Raw genomic sequence first — 15,103 nt, 5'->3', positions numbered from 1 at the left:
GGCGCAGGGACAGAGGGACAGAGAGACAGGACGGACCCAGGGAGAGAGGGGAGGGAGGAGCAGGGAGCCAGCCCCGAGGCTGCCTTTAAGGGCTGCGGCCTCTCCCGCTCAGCCCTCCCTCTGCCCGTGGCCGCGCCCCTCCCAGGGACTGCCCCAGATTTCTCAATAACGTTTCCTAAGTTCTTCAAGCCCCGGGGCCCCAGTGCCCTGCGGTAAGTGACCTGGAGCCACGTCCCCTTCCAGTACCAAAGAACCTGCCCTGGCCGCTGAGCGGGGCTTTCCCCTGGTACCCAGTGTGTCCTGGACACAGCCTAGGTGTCTGGGCCTCATCCCAGCCCTCACGTGGCCCTGCATCTTTTTATCATTGTTTTAAAGAGGCGTGGGGACAGGGGTCTCTAGGCTCCCTGGGCTGGCTCAGAGCTCAGGGCTCAGCTATCCTCCTGACGCAGTCGCACCTGGCTCACTTGTATTTACCGTGCTGCAGATGGAACCTGGGGGCATTCGAGCTCCGAGCTACACCTGCAAGTCCGATTTTGTTTTTTATTGCGAAGCAGAGTCTCACTAAGTTGTTGAGGCTGGCTTCAAACCTGCGATCCTCCTGGCTTGGCTTCCCAAGTCCTGGGATTCGGGTGGGCACCACTCATCCACTTATTAATTAAAGCTTTCCTGTGAGTCTATCTTATGACCAGAGCTAGAACCTACCTACAGAGACTTTCCCGCTGACCGAGGGAGCGCGGGAGGGAGGGACAAGGTCCAGTGTAAACAGTCCCAGCCCCACGAATTATCCCTCCCCATGGAAAAGAACTCTTGGGGGCTCAGAGAAGGCTTCTTGGAGGAGGGGGCACTTCAGGTGGGCTTTGAGGTGTGTATAGGAGGTCACTATCCAGGTGAGCTTGTTTTCTAGGGTGAGAGGAGCCTAGCGCTCCCTTACCTACCCCCAGGCGCCTGAGTGACTGCGGTGGCAAAATAAGCCGCCAGTGCGGGGCCTTCATTCCTAGTCTTCCCCGTTTCACACCCACATCCTCTTGGGATATTATTATTTGCAGCTGTATTGGTTTGTGTGCAGGTGAGCAGTCTACACGTGACTCAGGTCTTCCCTACAGGCCGGCTGCCGGCACGCACACTGCATTGTTTAGTTGGTCCTGGGGTGGGACCCAGGGGCATGCTACCTCTGAGCTACACCCTCAGCTCCTTATTTACTTGTTTATTTATTTATTTTGGTGTTTTTTTTTTTTTTTTGCAGTACTGGGGACGGAACCCAGGAGCATTGTACCTTCAAGCTACACCCTCAGCCCTATTTTTTTTCTTTATTTTGAAACAGTCTCACTGAGTCACTGAGTTGCAGCCTCCCTAAGTAGCTGAGGCTGTCAGCAAGCCACGCCGAATGCTGGGATTACAAGCGTGCGCCACCACGCCCGGCCTATTTATTTGGATTTTTGAAGCAGGGTCTGGCTGATTTGGCCTCACAACTGTGATCCTCCTGTCTCAGCCTCCCAAGTACTGGGACAGGCGTGTGCCACCGTGCCCCGCTCAGCACACACGTTTTCAGAAACGAGCGTGAACATGCCCTACGTATCCTTGTTCCTGGTTTCTGTCTTGCTTTTCTACGCACACTAGATCTCAGAGACCATTCAGAGCCTCCTCACTTCCAGGGCCGAGGGCTCCCTGTTACACCGAATGAAGGTGATCGGGCCTATCCGCGGGCAGACGCCTCCTCTGCCAGGCACACTCTCTGCTGTTTCCTGGGGCTGACGGCGCTGGCTACCTGTGGGCTCAGCAGGCTGTTGATAACCATTCCGAGCTTCTGTCCCTCCTGTAATTGGGTTGTTCCTGCACCCCAAGGGAACAGCTCTGGGTTGGCATCTAGCTCTGGGTGTGAAACCTGGCTAGACATTGCCAAATTTCCTTCCCCGGGATTTCTAGTGATGTATGCCTTCACCAGCTTGCACAGAATCAGTTGCCAACTTCCCGCGCACTGGCCCCCGGAGCGGGCTGGCAGAGACTTGGTTCCGGCCAGCCTGGGCTGAGACCTGTCAGCTTTTGCGATTCTTCTGCCTTTGTGATTTTCGGATGCCCAGCGCCTGTGGTCAGCCTGCGCAAGCCCGAGGGAGTGGGCTCTCCACCGCGCAGAGGGGCTTCCCAACCCCGCCGAAGGGTTAACGGGAGGCTTGCTGTTTCCTGTAAAGCCCGCCCCTTTCCTGGCCCTGCCAGGGGTCAGGAGGCTGGAGAATTAGAACAAGCCTGGCACCGATCCGATCCACTTGGGTTGCAACACGCTTTGTCTGGAAGAGGAGGAGGAGCAGGAGGCCATGAACTGGGTTCAGTTTTGAAACTACCCCCATGTCTTCCCCTATGCCCCCCCCCCCCCGGCCACCCCATTTCCTGGTTTCATTCTAGCTCTAAGCCTTGGGCTCTGTGTCTTGAAACATTGAGAAGGGATTCCTGTGTGCATTCTGTCTTGCTGAAAAGTTTGAACCTCCTCCTCCTCCTCCTCCTCCTCCTCTTCCTCCTCCTCCTCCTCCTCCCTGTTACTGGAGATTGAACCTGGGGTACTCTACCTCCAACCTACACCGCAGTCCTATTTTAATTTTACTTTGAAACGGTCTTACTAAATTGATTAGAGCCTCGCTAGGTGGCTGAGGCTGGCCTCGAACCTGCGACCCTCCTGTCTCACCCTCCCAAATGCTGAGGTTACAAGCGTGTGCCACCACACCCGGCTTCCTTTTTATTTTTTAAAACAGCATCTTGCAAAGTCGTTGAGGCTGGCCTCGAACCTGCGATCCTCCTGCCTCAGCCTTCTGAGTCTCCGGGAGGAGTTCGGTTCCTTCTTTCTGGAGCCTCGGGAAAGCCAGGTGAAGAGGGGCCGGCTCACAGGCCTAGCCGCTGTGGGAAGCAGAGGCAGCACAGGCCGTGAAGGCCGGCCTTGGGGAAGGGTCGGCGCAGTGGCTGATCACTCGGGCTCACAGTCCTGGGGACGGAGAAGGAGCCGGACCCTGCGACCAGAGCAGAGGGGGCCAGAGGCGGGTGGACACGTGTCTCCTGGAAGGGTCGGAGGGAGCGAGAAGGGGAATTCTTCAGGCCTCGAGACCTGATTGGGGGGGGGTATTTGTGTTCAGAGTTTGGGAGGGGAACAGGGGACAGAGCAAGTCAGGAGGGGAGGGGCAGAGGAAGCTGGGGATTTCCAGTCGGCTGGTCCACCCAGCCCAGCACTGCGGCTCAGAGGAGAGGCCGAGCCTGCCTGTGCTGACAGCAAGTGGAATGACCCTGTTATCCCAGCACCTGGGAGGCTGAGGCAGGAGGATCGCTGGCTTGAGGCCAGTCTCCGCAGCTTACTGAGGCCCTCAGCAACTTAGCGAGACCCTGTTTCAAAATAAAACTAAAATAGGGTTGGGGGTGTAGCTTGGTGATAGAGTACCCCTGGGTTCAATCTCCAGTACCTGGGGGGAAAAAGAATAAGGAAAAGGAAAGAAAGATACTCAAAGAACACAGGAGCACCTGTATCCGGGGATCCCACAGACACACATTCAGCCGATCTCAGGTTGAAAATGTTTGGGGAAAAGTCGCACCTGTACTTGACAGGTTTAGATTTTTCCCTGTCAGCTGTCCCTTAAGAGCAGTGTAAAGGCTATATACATAGTATTGACACTGTGCCAGGGATAAGTCATCTGGAGATCTCAAGTTCATGGGAGGATGAGCACAGCTTCAATGCAACATTTTAGGGGATACTAGGGATTGAACCTAGGAGCGCCCACCTAGGAGCTACATCCTCAGCCCTTTCTGTTTCTTTATTTTGAAACACGGTCTCGCTACTTTGCTGAGGGCTTTGCTAAATTGCTGAGGCTGGCCTCGAACCTGCGATCCTCCTGTCTCAGCTTCCCAAATACTGGGATGACATGTTTGCGCCACCATGCTCAGCATCAGTAAAAGTGCCATGCCATTTTACAGGAGGGACCTGTCTCCGCCTCCTACATACTGGGATTCCCGTATTTTCTGTGGCACCCCTAGCCGGGGTGCAAGGAGTGAATGGGGCCTGGGCCCAGGCGCCCCACTCCATACCGGCCTGGCGTGGATGCCCCCGGTGCGCCTGACCCCCACCTTAGTCTGGGAGCCCTGGGGACCCCCACCATCGGCCCCCAATTTTGGAGCAGAGCTTCCATGCTGTCCCGCTTTCCGGGAACTCCCAGCCAAGCCACAGCCCGGCCACCCCTGGGTCTCCACGACTCATTAACTCGCTGGCGACCTTGTCCTGTGGGAACCCTGGGCCGCCCAGCGCCTGGCACCTCCCCCACCCCTCGCGGGGTCCACGGCAGCGGGACCGTGTCCAGCCTGGGCCCAGTCTGAGTCCGGGCCCACAGCCAGGTGGGGTGCTTGACTCGGTGCCCTCAGCCCACTCGAGTGCCCGTGCGTTTCCCAGACACGGGGACCCCCACCCATCCCAAGCCACAGGCCTCCTCCTCCCAGACCCAGAGGCACCGGCCCCCACTCTCTCTCTGCCCTTCTTTCTTCTGGTCTCTGCCTCCGCTGGGCTCCAGCCTCCTCCCTTCCAGTTTTTTTACTTCACAGCAGCTGCAAACTCTTTTACCCTTTTTCTTTCCTCTGAGATACACCTCAGCCGTGTGTGTGTGTGTGTGTGTGTGTGTGTGTGTGTGTGTGTGTGTGTGTGTTTGCGGTACTGCGGATGGAACCCAGGGGCATACACCCCCAGCCCTGATTTTTATTCTCTATTTTGAAACAGGGTCTCCCTGAGTTGCAGAGGACCTCACTAAGTAGCTGAGGCCGGCCGTGAACCGCGATCCGCGATCCTCTGGTCTCAGCCTCCCGAATGCTGGGATGACAAGAGTGTGCCACCACGCCCGGCTTTCATTTTGAAATAGGATCTCACTAAATTACAGTCTCACCAAGTGGTAGAGCCTGGCTGCCAACCTGCGATGCGCCTGTCTCAGCCTCCCAAGTACTAGGATTACAAATGTGAGCCACCTTGCCATGTTTGGGCTGAAATTTTTGTTAATTTTTTGTGGTACTGGGGATGGAACCAGGGGCATTCTACCTTTAAGCTAAATCCCCAGCCCTATTTTTTCTTTATTTTGAAACAGTCTCACTGAGTTGCAGAGGGCCTCACTAAGTAGCTGAGGCTGTCCGCGAACCGCGATCCTCCTGTCTCAGCCTCCTGAGTGCTGGGATGACGAGCGTGCGCCACCACGGCCGGCTGGGATGAAATGTTTAAATGGGAAATTCTTGAAATAGCCAGGTGTGATGGCCTGTGCCTACAGCCACAGCTACTCAGGAGTCTGAGGCACCAGCAGTACTTGATCCCAGGAGTTTGAGCTAGCCTGGGCAATAGAGAGACCCTGTTTCCATAAAGGAAAGGGAAATAAAATTCCAGAAATAAGCAATGTATGTTAGTTTGGTTTCAGTACCAGAGCTCGAGCCTGAGGGCACTGTACCTCTGAGCTATGCCTCCGGCCCTCAACTGCGGAGGCTCTCACCAAGTTGCCGAGGCTGGCCTTGAACCTCTGATCCTGGGGGCTCAGGCTCCCAAGTACTGGGATTGCAGGTGTGTGCCACGCTGCCTGGACACTCATTAGCTTTAAGTTGTGCAACTGAAACTGAGGAGCGTGATGAAATTTCCCACTGTTCCCTCCACCCCACGTGAAACAACCTAACTATAAAAATGGAGGAACACAGAACTCTGCGTGGCCACAGCCCTCCAACTCGAAGGGTCCTTCATGGCTCCTGGGGGCTGCAGAAGGGGTTCCCAGGCCCTCTGGGGCTGCCGTGCAGGCTCCCCGAGGAGCCACCGACGCGCGGTACCCGTGGAAGGCACACCGCACTGGCTCGGGGCTCACTTTACACAGAGAAACGGCGTCCAGGCCAGCGGCTGCGGTCACAGCAGTCAGCAGCACTGAGGCTGTCCCTAGGCGTCCAGCCACCAGCAGCTCACGCCAGGCCGAGTCGCTCACAGCCCACCAGCTGGCGTGTGGAGCAGGGCGCCCAGCTCCTGGGCCCAAGGCGTTAGCTGGATTCGGGCCACAGAGGTGGGGCGTGGCCCTTCACCCCACAGTGGAGTCCTCACCGGGCCCCTCAGGTGGCCGTGGCCGCTTGCACCTCTCTGACCTCCAGGCTGGTCAGCCCTCTGCGGGCCCATCGCGCCCCGATGGCTCAGTGACAGACTGCCTGGCCACCCCACCCAGGGACTGGGAGCCCTGGGGCTGGCATGGGGCTGGCCACTGCTGTCCCCAGCAGCTGACAGAGGCCCCCCGCATACAGCAGTTGTGCAGTGAATGTTTATTAAACGTTAAGGCAGTGACGTGGTCACACTGCCTCCGCACAGTGAATACAGGTTTCTAAGTTGTAAACACAGCCCTCAAGTCGCATCCCCACACCCAGAGGGGCAAGAAGCCCGGCATCCGCCGGGGTGGGCGGTCCCTGCAGAGGCCAGGGCCGCCCAAGGTCGGCAGAAGGGGCTGCCCGCGTCCGAGAGGCTCCTTCAGAGCCTGCCCCCGGCGCGGCGCCCTCCGCCCGCCACCCTCTCCGCGCGCTCGGGGAGGCGCAGGGCGCGAGCGGGGCGGGACGGTCACAACGGCTCTCGCCCGCTGGCTGTTCTGTTGACTTTGGACAGTCCTGCCCGGAAGCCCGCGTCAGTCACCCTGCGAGCAGATGGACAGCGGGAGACAGTCCATGAGTCCAAGGGCAGCTGGCCCCGCCCTCTCCACCCGGCCCCCCAGGCCGGACTCCAGCCCCAGAGCCACCTGCTGTGTGCCACCGGGATCCTAAACCAGCCGCTTTCAAATCATCCTGCTCCGATACCTAGGCCCTACCCCAGCACGCCCCAGAGCTGCCCAGGCCCATCCCTAGTCCCACTCCGTCCCGCCCAGGGGTCCTAGGCCCGCCCAAGCTACCAGGGGGTCGGCTCCTAGCTCGGTTCATAGGGAACTAGGCCCCACCCCAGCCCTGCCCAGCCCACTGGATTAGCCTAGGCCTCCCTAGGCCCACTAAGTCCCACCCCAGAGTGCCCGGGCCCCACCCCTCATCCCAAGCCCCTCCCCTGAGCCTCCCCAGCCCTCCCCCAAGGCTGCCTGGACCCGCCCCTTACCCTGCTTAGCCCCCCCCCAGCCCGCCCCAGAGCTGCCCGGGTTCCACCCTCTTCACCTTAGCCCCGCCCCGACCGCACCAACCTGGCTCCGCCCCCAGAGCGGCCAGGGCCCGCCCCTCACTGCCTGGCCCCGCCCCGCCCAGGCCCCGCCCCCAGCGTACACTTGCTCCATCTGCACATCCTCCTCGTCCTGGGGCAGCTGCAGGTACGGGTTGTCCCCTGCCGGCTGGAACTTGTAGCCCGTGAGCACGAAGAAGGCGAGCGTGGCGCTCTCCACCAGGAGCTGCGGGCGGCGGGCGGACGGTCGGCCTCCTCGGCCTTGGCCCCCCACGTCCCTCGCCGCCCCCGGCCTCACCTGGCACAGCCACTGCCACTGGAAGGGCACGACCACCCGCAGCAGGATCGCGATGATGCGCGTGAAGTAGATGTAGCAGATGACCTGGGGGGCGGGCGGGGGTCAGCGGCGGGCAGGGGTCAGCGCCAGGGCTGGGCCCCGGGCAGGGCCAGGGCGGACCGCTCTTACCATGACGTAGTAATGCCGGAACAGCTTCAGCTTGGCCAAGTTCACCGCCACTGCGGAGGGCAGGCGGGGGTCAGGGCCAGGGGGCAGAGGGCAGGCTGGGCAGGGAGGACGCCGGGGTCCAGGGGCGGCGCCAGGGAGCAGGGGCTGGCGGGGCAGAGGCCGGGGGTCCTGGGGACGAGAGGGGGCGGGGGGGCAGGGGGTCGCGGGCAGGCCTCACCCTTCCCATCAGTGCCGGACGCGTCCTGGAGATGCCGGATGGACCTGGGGGCACAGGGTGTGGTCAGCACAGACCTGCCCGTGAGCAGGAAGGGGCCTCCGATGACTAGGGCGGGGCTCCGCAGGGCGGAGGGCGGGGCTTTTGAGGACTAGGGCGGGGCTCCGCAGGGGGGAGGGCGGGGCTTTTGAGGACTAGGGCGGGGCCCTCACCAGACCACGGGGAAGAGGATGGTGCCACAGCAGATGAGGTCCACCAGGAACAGGATCTCCTTCCAGAGGCCGTAGTCGCTGGCACCCTCCTCCCGGGACTCGATGACAATGTAGGCCACGTTGGCCAGGACCTGCAACAGCCAGGCCCACCATGGGTCCCGCTGGCCTGAGCTCCCCACCCTGGGCCCCGGAGCCTCTGCTGCCCTGCCCAGCGCACCTGCAGCGGGATCACGATCCCAAAAATCTTCTTCTCCTTGTCAGACAGCACGTACTTGATGAAGGCCCAGCCAGAGCCGATGAGTGCGATGGTGATGAAGAGCAAGGCGCCCTTGAGCCTGGCGGGCGGGGCCACGGGTCAGCGGGGTCGCGGGGTCACGGGTCAGCGGGTCACGGGTCAGCCCTCCCGCCAGCCGGCACTCACAGGTGTGTGATGTAGTGCATGACGGCGAGGCCTTCGATGGGGTGGCCCTGGCTGTTAATGACGTAGTAGTTGATCTGGAGGGGCAGACGGAGGGGCGGTCAGACAGGACGGAGGCCAGGTGGGGTGGGCACACGCCAGGGCGGGCAGTGGGGCTCAGAGGGCAGTCACCGCCCATGGCGGGAGCCAGGGGCAGGCGTGGGGACAGCGAGACAGGTGTCTGAGGGCGCGGCGGGCGCTCACGCTGTGGAACAGCAGGGAGATGCTCTTGGTGAAGACCAGCGCCGCCATGAGCCAGTGGATCTTGAAGACGGTGAACCTGGCGGGGAGGGGGAGCGTCAGGGCGCAGGGCCGGGTCTGGGGAAGGGGGGCGAGGCGGAGGGAGCCTTACGTGTTCCTGCAGAGCACAGACACCCAGAAGATGCCGGCAGCCAGGAAGCAGGCGGACATGATCAGGTACAGCTTGAACAGGGGCATTTCCGCTGCCGACAGGAAGCCCTCTGGGTTCTTCTCACGGATCATCACCTGGGGGGGCACAGCCTCCGCTCTGGGCTCGGACAGCAGGGAGCTCAAGTCTCCAGCTCGCCCACCTGCTAGCTGGAGCCTCAGTTTCCCCATCCCTCCAATGGGTATACAGCCGCTCTGACATTCCGTGGAGAACCGGACGGAGGAACCAAGGATGCTGGGATCTGACTGCTGACGCCCCAGACATCCGCAGTGCAGAGCTTGTACAGCAGCTACACGTGGCCCCGTGGCTCTTAACGCCTGGATGACTCAATACACAGCGCAACCCACACTCAGGACTGTGGCTGCCACGCAGGGGAAAAGTCTAAACGTGTTGGGTAGGGCTGCAATTTTTTTTCCCCAAATATTTTCCTTTTTTTTTTCTTCTTGATACTGGGGATTGAACCCAGGGGCATTCGACCTCTGACCTACAGCCCTTTTTATTTTTTACTTTGAACAGGGTCTCACTAAGTTGCTGAGGCAGGCTTTGAACCTGTAGTCCTCCCGTCCCAGCCTCCCAGGTACAGAAATTGCAGGTATGCGCCAAATATTTTCAGGCTGAGGCTGAGGGTCCTCTGCCGCGGGCTGCGGGCCGCGGTCCCGGGCTCCGGCTCCCGCCGCTCACCGTGATGTCAAACGGCCGCTCCCGGCCGGGCATGGAGTTGTGGCAGTTGTGGAAGTTGAGGCTGTACTGGCCTTCCTCGGCCCTGGAGCCGATCACCACGTGGAACTGGGGAGGAGAGGAGGTCTCAGCCCGGGACCCAGGAGGCCCGGCGGGGCCGGGGAGACACTGGGCGCCACAGACACTCACGCTGAAGTTGTAAGAGTCATTGAGGCGGTCCAGGCCCAACACCAGCTCCTCGTCTGTCTTGCCAGGGCCCTGAGGGCACAGAGTCCTCCGTCAGCTGGCTTTTCCAGCGGGCGGTGGCCGGGGTCCCCGTCCCCCAGGTGCCGGCCTTCTTCCCTCCCACCCTGGGTTCTGTCTACCTGAGGCGCCGTGGGTTTTGTCTGGCCGTCGACTGTCAGGTTCCCTGTGGGAGACGGTTGGGATGTTAAGAATCAGCAGAACAGGAGGTGCCCCCCCACCCCCACCTGACTCACCGCCATCCGCCTCCGGGGTGGCCGTGGGTCCCGCCGCGGGGGGCACCGGTGTGGAAGGCGCTTCCGGGAGGAGCCCGGGGGAGATGAGCAGCCTCTTCTGTTCTCCATATTTCCGCACCTGGACCCTGAGGCGAGGAGCCGAAGCCGAGGGTCAGGCGCAGGACCTGCACGAAGGGACTCTGCGTGTCTGCCTCCAGGGGCGCCTGGCTAGTCAGGGCCCAAGCTCCAGCACTGGGCCACCGCCCCTCCCGGTGGGCGCCTGCACTCCGCCACGTCCTACGCCGCTGATCTACAGAGGCCACGTGGCCATGCGGTGCTGTAAGGCCCCGGCCCGGCTCCATGCCTGGCCTGGGGGACTTGGCCCTCTGAACAGGAAATGATGACTGTGTAAACACAAATGAAAGCTGGCAGCCTTCGGGAGGCTGGGACCGGAGGATCGCGGTGCGGACAGCCTCAGCTACCTAGTGAGGCCCTCTGCAACTCAGTGAGACCCGGTTTCAAAATGAAGAATAAAAAAAAATAGGGCAGGCCGGGCGTGGTGGGCACGCTTGTCATCCCCGCGCTGGGGAGGCTGAGACAGGAGGATCGCACGGGTTCGAAGCCAGCCTCAGCTACTGAGTGAGGCTCTCAGCAACTTAGTGAGACCCTGTTTCCAAATGAAATATAAAAAAGGTCTGGGAGTATAGCCCGGAGGTAGAAAGCCTCTGGGTTCCACCTCTAGTACCACCAAAAAAAAAAAAAAAAATAGGGCAGGAGGTGCAGCTCGGAGGTCAAATGCCCCTGGGTTCCACCCCCAGACCCGAAAAAAAAAAAAAAAAAAAGAAAAGAAAAGAAAAGAAAAGAAAGCTGTGCCTCGGGGCACACTCCTGTGACCATGCCTGTGACCCCGGTACTTGGGAGGCCGACATAGGAGGGTCACAGGTTTGAGGCCAGCCTCGGTGGTTTCATGATACCCACGCAATTTACAATATCTTGTCTCAAAATAAAAATAAGGACTGAGAGTATGGCTCGGAAGTAGAACACACCTGGATTCGATCCCCAGCAAAACACAGGGCCTGGCTCACAGGAAGGACTGGACGGGAAGGAATGACTGTGGGTCATTCTCGCGACCTTCCGCGTCCTGTCCTCTGCCCAGGCCCTGGCATCCCTAGCACCCCTCCACCCACTGGCAGCTGGAAGGAGGTTCTGAGAGCAGGGGCTCCCTGTTCTACCTTGATCTTCCGCAGCCCCGGCCTCGCTCACCGCAGGTCCTTGGTGTCGATGAGGAACAGGACCAGCAAACTGCTGCTGTTTCTTTGTAGGGGGCAGCTGTGGGGATCCTGGGCCTGGGGAGTGGGCGAGCGGGGTCCTGAGTGACTTCTTCTGTGCGTGGCTCAGCCCTCCCCCACCAGGGCCTCTCCTGCTCCCAGCTCTGGGAAAGGAGACGGATGCCCCCAAACCACCCCAGTCCCTGCTCCATCCCCAGCCCGTCCACTCACAGAGTAGGGTCGGGCGCTGCCAGATGGAACCCGGCTCAGGCTGAAGCCCACCTGGTGGGGGAAAGGAAGGACAGTAATGGCGGGCCCCCTTCACAGCACTGACACGGACCTCACTTTATTAATCGCCCGCTGCGTGCGGGCCCCATGCTCTCTGAGTCTCCCCCAACTCTCCTTCCCTCCTGGCCCTCCCCCTCTATCTCCAGCCGTCACCTCCTCGTGGAGCACCCCAACTTGAAATGTCGATGGCTGCCTGCGCTGGGCTCTGGAACTCGGCACGCCAGGATTCGGACCAGGACCTGCCACTTCCAGGTCCTGTGATTCTGAGCAAGCACCTCCCTCCCGGACACTGGCCACTCGCCAGGTGCCCCTGAGAGGGAGCTTGGAGGAGCCGGACCCAGAGACTGCGGGCGGGTAGCAGGGGTGCAGTCAGGAAATCCCAGTCAGTCACTGTGACTGCAGGAACTGGCGCTTTCTCCCTCACTGGAAAGCCCCGAGGATCAGGAACAGCGCCTAGGGGCGCAGAGGGGCACACTCCTGGAATACCAGCTCCTCTGGAGGCTGAGGCAGGAGGACCAAAAGTTCAGAGGCCAGCCTGAGCAACTTAAGCTAGACCCTGACTCCAAAACTGAACACAGAGCCAGTGTGGTAGTGCATGCTTATAATCCCAGTACTTTGGAGGCTGGGACAGGAGGATCACAGGTTCGAGGACAGCCTCAGCAAGTAGTGAGACCCTCATCAACCTAGTGTTTCAAAATAAAAATTAAAAGAAATAGCGCTGGGGTGTAGCTCAGAGGTAGAATGCCCCTGAGTTCAACCCCCAGTACCACACACACAAAGAATAAGAGCCAGAGGTGGTAGCGCACACCTGTAATCTCAGTACTTGGGAAGCTGAGACAGGCCTGCAGGTCCAAGGACAGCCTCAGCAAGTAGTGGGGTGCTTATGAACCTGGCAAGACTCTGTTTCAAAATAAAAATAAAACAGGAGCCAGGAGTGGTGGCGCATGCTTATAATCCCAGTACTCGGGAGGCTGAAACAGAAGGATTTCGGTTAGAGGACAGCCTCAGCTACTTAGTGAGGCCCCTGCAACTTAGTGCGACCCTTTTTCAAAATAAATAAAAAAGAGGTCTGGGTGTGTAGCTCGAAGGTTGAATGCCCCTGTGTTCCATCCCTAGTACTGGGAAAAAAAAAATTGTAGCTTGGAGGTAGAATGCCTCTAGATACAATCCCCATGCTTCAAAAATAAAATAAATAAAATAAAAATCGGGCTGGGGGTAGCTCAAAGGTAGAAGCTTGCCCTGCTGTCCGGACCCTGAGTTCTATCGCCAGCAGTACAAAACAAGCAACCAGCAACAACCCAGTGCCTGCAGGAGGCTCTGTGAGTCCCAGGTTACAGAGGAGCTGCGGGAGGCTCAGGCCAAGGGGCTTGCCAGGATCCCACGCTGGGGCAGGCCAGGCCTAGGAGGGGCCGGCAGCCGCGCACCCCGCCCTCCGCGAAGCCCCTCACCAGTGGGGGCTTCTCTTCCGTCTCCTGGAGGCCCAGCCGCAGGAGGCTCAACTCCACTTCCAGGGAGCCGTTGGTGTAGAAGCCGAAGCTGTTCAGCGGGATGTCTGCTCGCTTCTCCCCCTGCCGGACACCCAGGAGGCAGAGGCAGCTCAGATTCCCCTCCCTACCAGCCCGGCCCCCGGCTCTGTCCTGAGGGCTCCCCAAGAGCCTCCGGGTGACCCCGTAACTAGGAGGAGCCTCGAGGGCCACGAGGGAGGACGAGAAGCCTCCCAGGAGGCCGTGCCGCGGCGCCCGTCCCGGGCCAGGGACCGGGTGGCCTCGGAGTCCAGCTGGAAATCCTGGGGCAACTGGGAGGCCCCCCACCGGGATCTTCCATCTGGGGGGTGACCGGCTTTCACCACCCGGAAAACCTTTTTAGATTCCCTTGGCCCGCAGGGTGCTGAGATTTCAACGAATCCCCCAAGATCCCAGGGGATGCCCAGAAGTTTCCCCGGGGAATCCGCAGACGCTCCCCCCAGCCCCACTCCGGCTCCCAAGGGCTCCAAGGGTCCCCAGACGGAGCCCGGCAATCTAAAGGGCGAGGAGTCAGGGTCCCCGGGGATGGAGCCCCGCCCCCAAAGGCAGGCCCGACCCCCGCGGGGGGCCCGGCCTCTCCAACCAGCGCGGGGACCGAGGGGGATCCTGGACCAGACCACTCCGGGCCTGGGAGCGGGGAGAGGGGAGGACGGACGAGACCACTCCAAGCCGAGCCTCACCGTCAGCGCCAGCCGGTGGATGCGCCCGGAGCCGCTGCCCAGCAGCAGCAGCAGCAGGAGCCGCTGCCCCCACTCCGCGGGGCTCCCGCGGCCGAGCCCCCTCCTCTCGTTCACTGCCATCTCTAGAGCTGCCACCTCCCCCGACCGCCTCTGACGCCCGCAACCCCGCCTACCCGTGAGCCAATCGCCGCAGGGCGAGGCTGGGCTACTCGGAATTTGCAGCCCGCTTAGCCTATCAGCGGTCGTCTCTTTGTAAACCCGCCCCTATGGGACAGAAGATGGACAGCAGGGCTCCGAATGGGAGTGCTGATACCGTTTAACCCCACCTTCACTCTCACCAATCGCTAGAAAGATTGTCCCGGATGTAGTTTGATAAACAGTTCCTCCAACCAATGATCGTGGTGCTGATATCCGGCTCTGAAAGCGGAATTCCTACTATAAACTCTTAACGGTCCAGAACTACAATACCCAGAATTCAGCGGAGCAGATACACCCAACAAGGCGAAAAGGAACCACACTTCCCAGGGTCCTCCAGGACGGACTTCCCCTTATCACCCCGGGGAATGTGGCTCCTGGCCAGTGCTTAGGCTTTGGGTAAACACACGCATCTGTTGAGGCCTGTCCTGTTCTCCTAATCTTCCCGGTCCACGGAGAGGCCAAAACCTGGCCCCGGGTTAAATCTTGACCCTAAGATGACCTCTGACCCCAGGCCGAGCCCCCAGGTTTTGCTAAAGCTACGTCCAGCTGAGCCCCAACTTCGACCTGAAATCCTGACTGTCCCCCCAGCCTGCCAGACCCAGACACACCCCGCCGGGCGCACACGGAGCCTCCGACCTGGACGGCCCCTGGCTTTAGACTAGGTTGCCTCCTGGACCCTAAGTGGACGGCTCACTCCCCTGCGAAGTTTCTGATTTCAGTCTGAGACGCCATCCCAACCGTGGTGTTGGCCTCGGCGGAACCCCAAACCCAGTGAGACTCTCCGACCTCAGTTTAGCCCAGAATTTTGCTGGACTGAGCCCCAGTCCCAGAGTGAGCCCTGAATCCGACTTGGCAATCGGGGGCATTCAAACCCAGAAGGCGCCAGCAGGTGGGGCCGCGGGGTAGCCCGTCTGCGTGGCCCCAGAATCCTCCCGCAGCCCCCGCGGGGCTCCGGTCACCTCGGGAGCCTCAGAGAAGGCGCCGCAGGGCAGGGGAGAGCGGGCTGGAAGCCGCAGGAGCCTTTCCCCTTCTATCCCGAGCTTTCTTTAGGGGACTTGCAAGGTGTGAACTGACTTTTATGGGAGGTGGGGACTCACTCCCA

At 60.5% G+C, this 15,103-nt stretch overlaps 1 protein-coding gene across 1 annotated transcript; it reads right to left on the bottom strand.

Moving 5' to 3' along the window:
• Nucleotides 1-6,574: 6,574 nt before the first annotated feature.
• Nucleotides 6,575-13,923, bottom strand: GPR108 (G protein-coupled receptor 108; the record flags this gene model as incomplete). The annotated part of the gene is made up of 18 exons (XM_080713024.1): nt 6,575-6,647; nt 7,255-7,376; nt 7,449-7,532; nt 7,617-7,666; nt 7,834-7,877; nt 8,043-8,173; nt 8,260-8,377; nt 8,464-8,537; nt 8,704-8,779; nt 8,852-8,985; nt 9,590-9,694; nt 9,776-9,844; nt 9,952-9,995; nt 10,066-10,190; nt 11,308-11,390; nt 11,544-11,594; nt 13,049-13,168; nt 13,804-13,923. The coding sequence occupies 18 exons, from the start codon at nt 13,921-13,923 to the stop codon at nt 6,575-6,577; spliced, it is 1,623 nt and encodes a 540-aa protein (XP_080569150.1).
• Between the last annotated feature and the right edge of the window lie 1,180 nt (nt 13,924-15,103).

This window comes from Muscardinus avellanarius (assembly GCF_963383645.1).
Source record: "Muscardinus avellanarius genome assembly, chromosome: 16".
Lineage (NCBI taxonomy): Eukaryota > Metazoa > Chordata > Mammalia > Rodentia > Gliridae > Muscardinus > Muscardinus avellanarius.
Note: the sequence above shows the minus strand (reverse complement) of the source record. Positions and strands in the feature narration are given on the sequence as shown.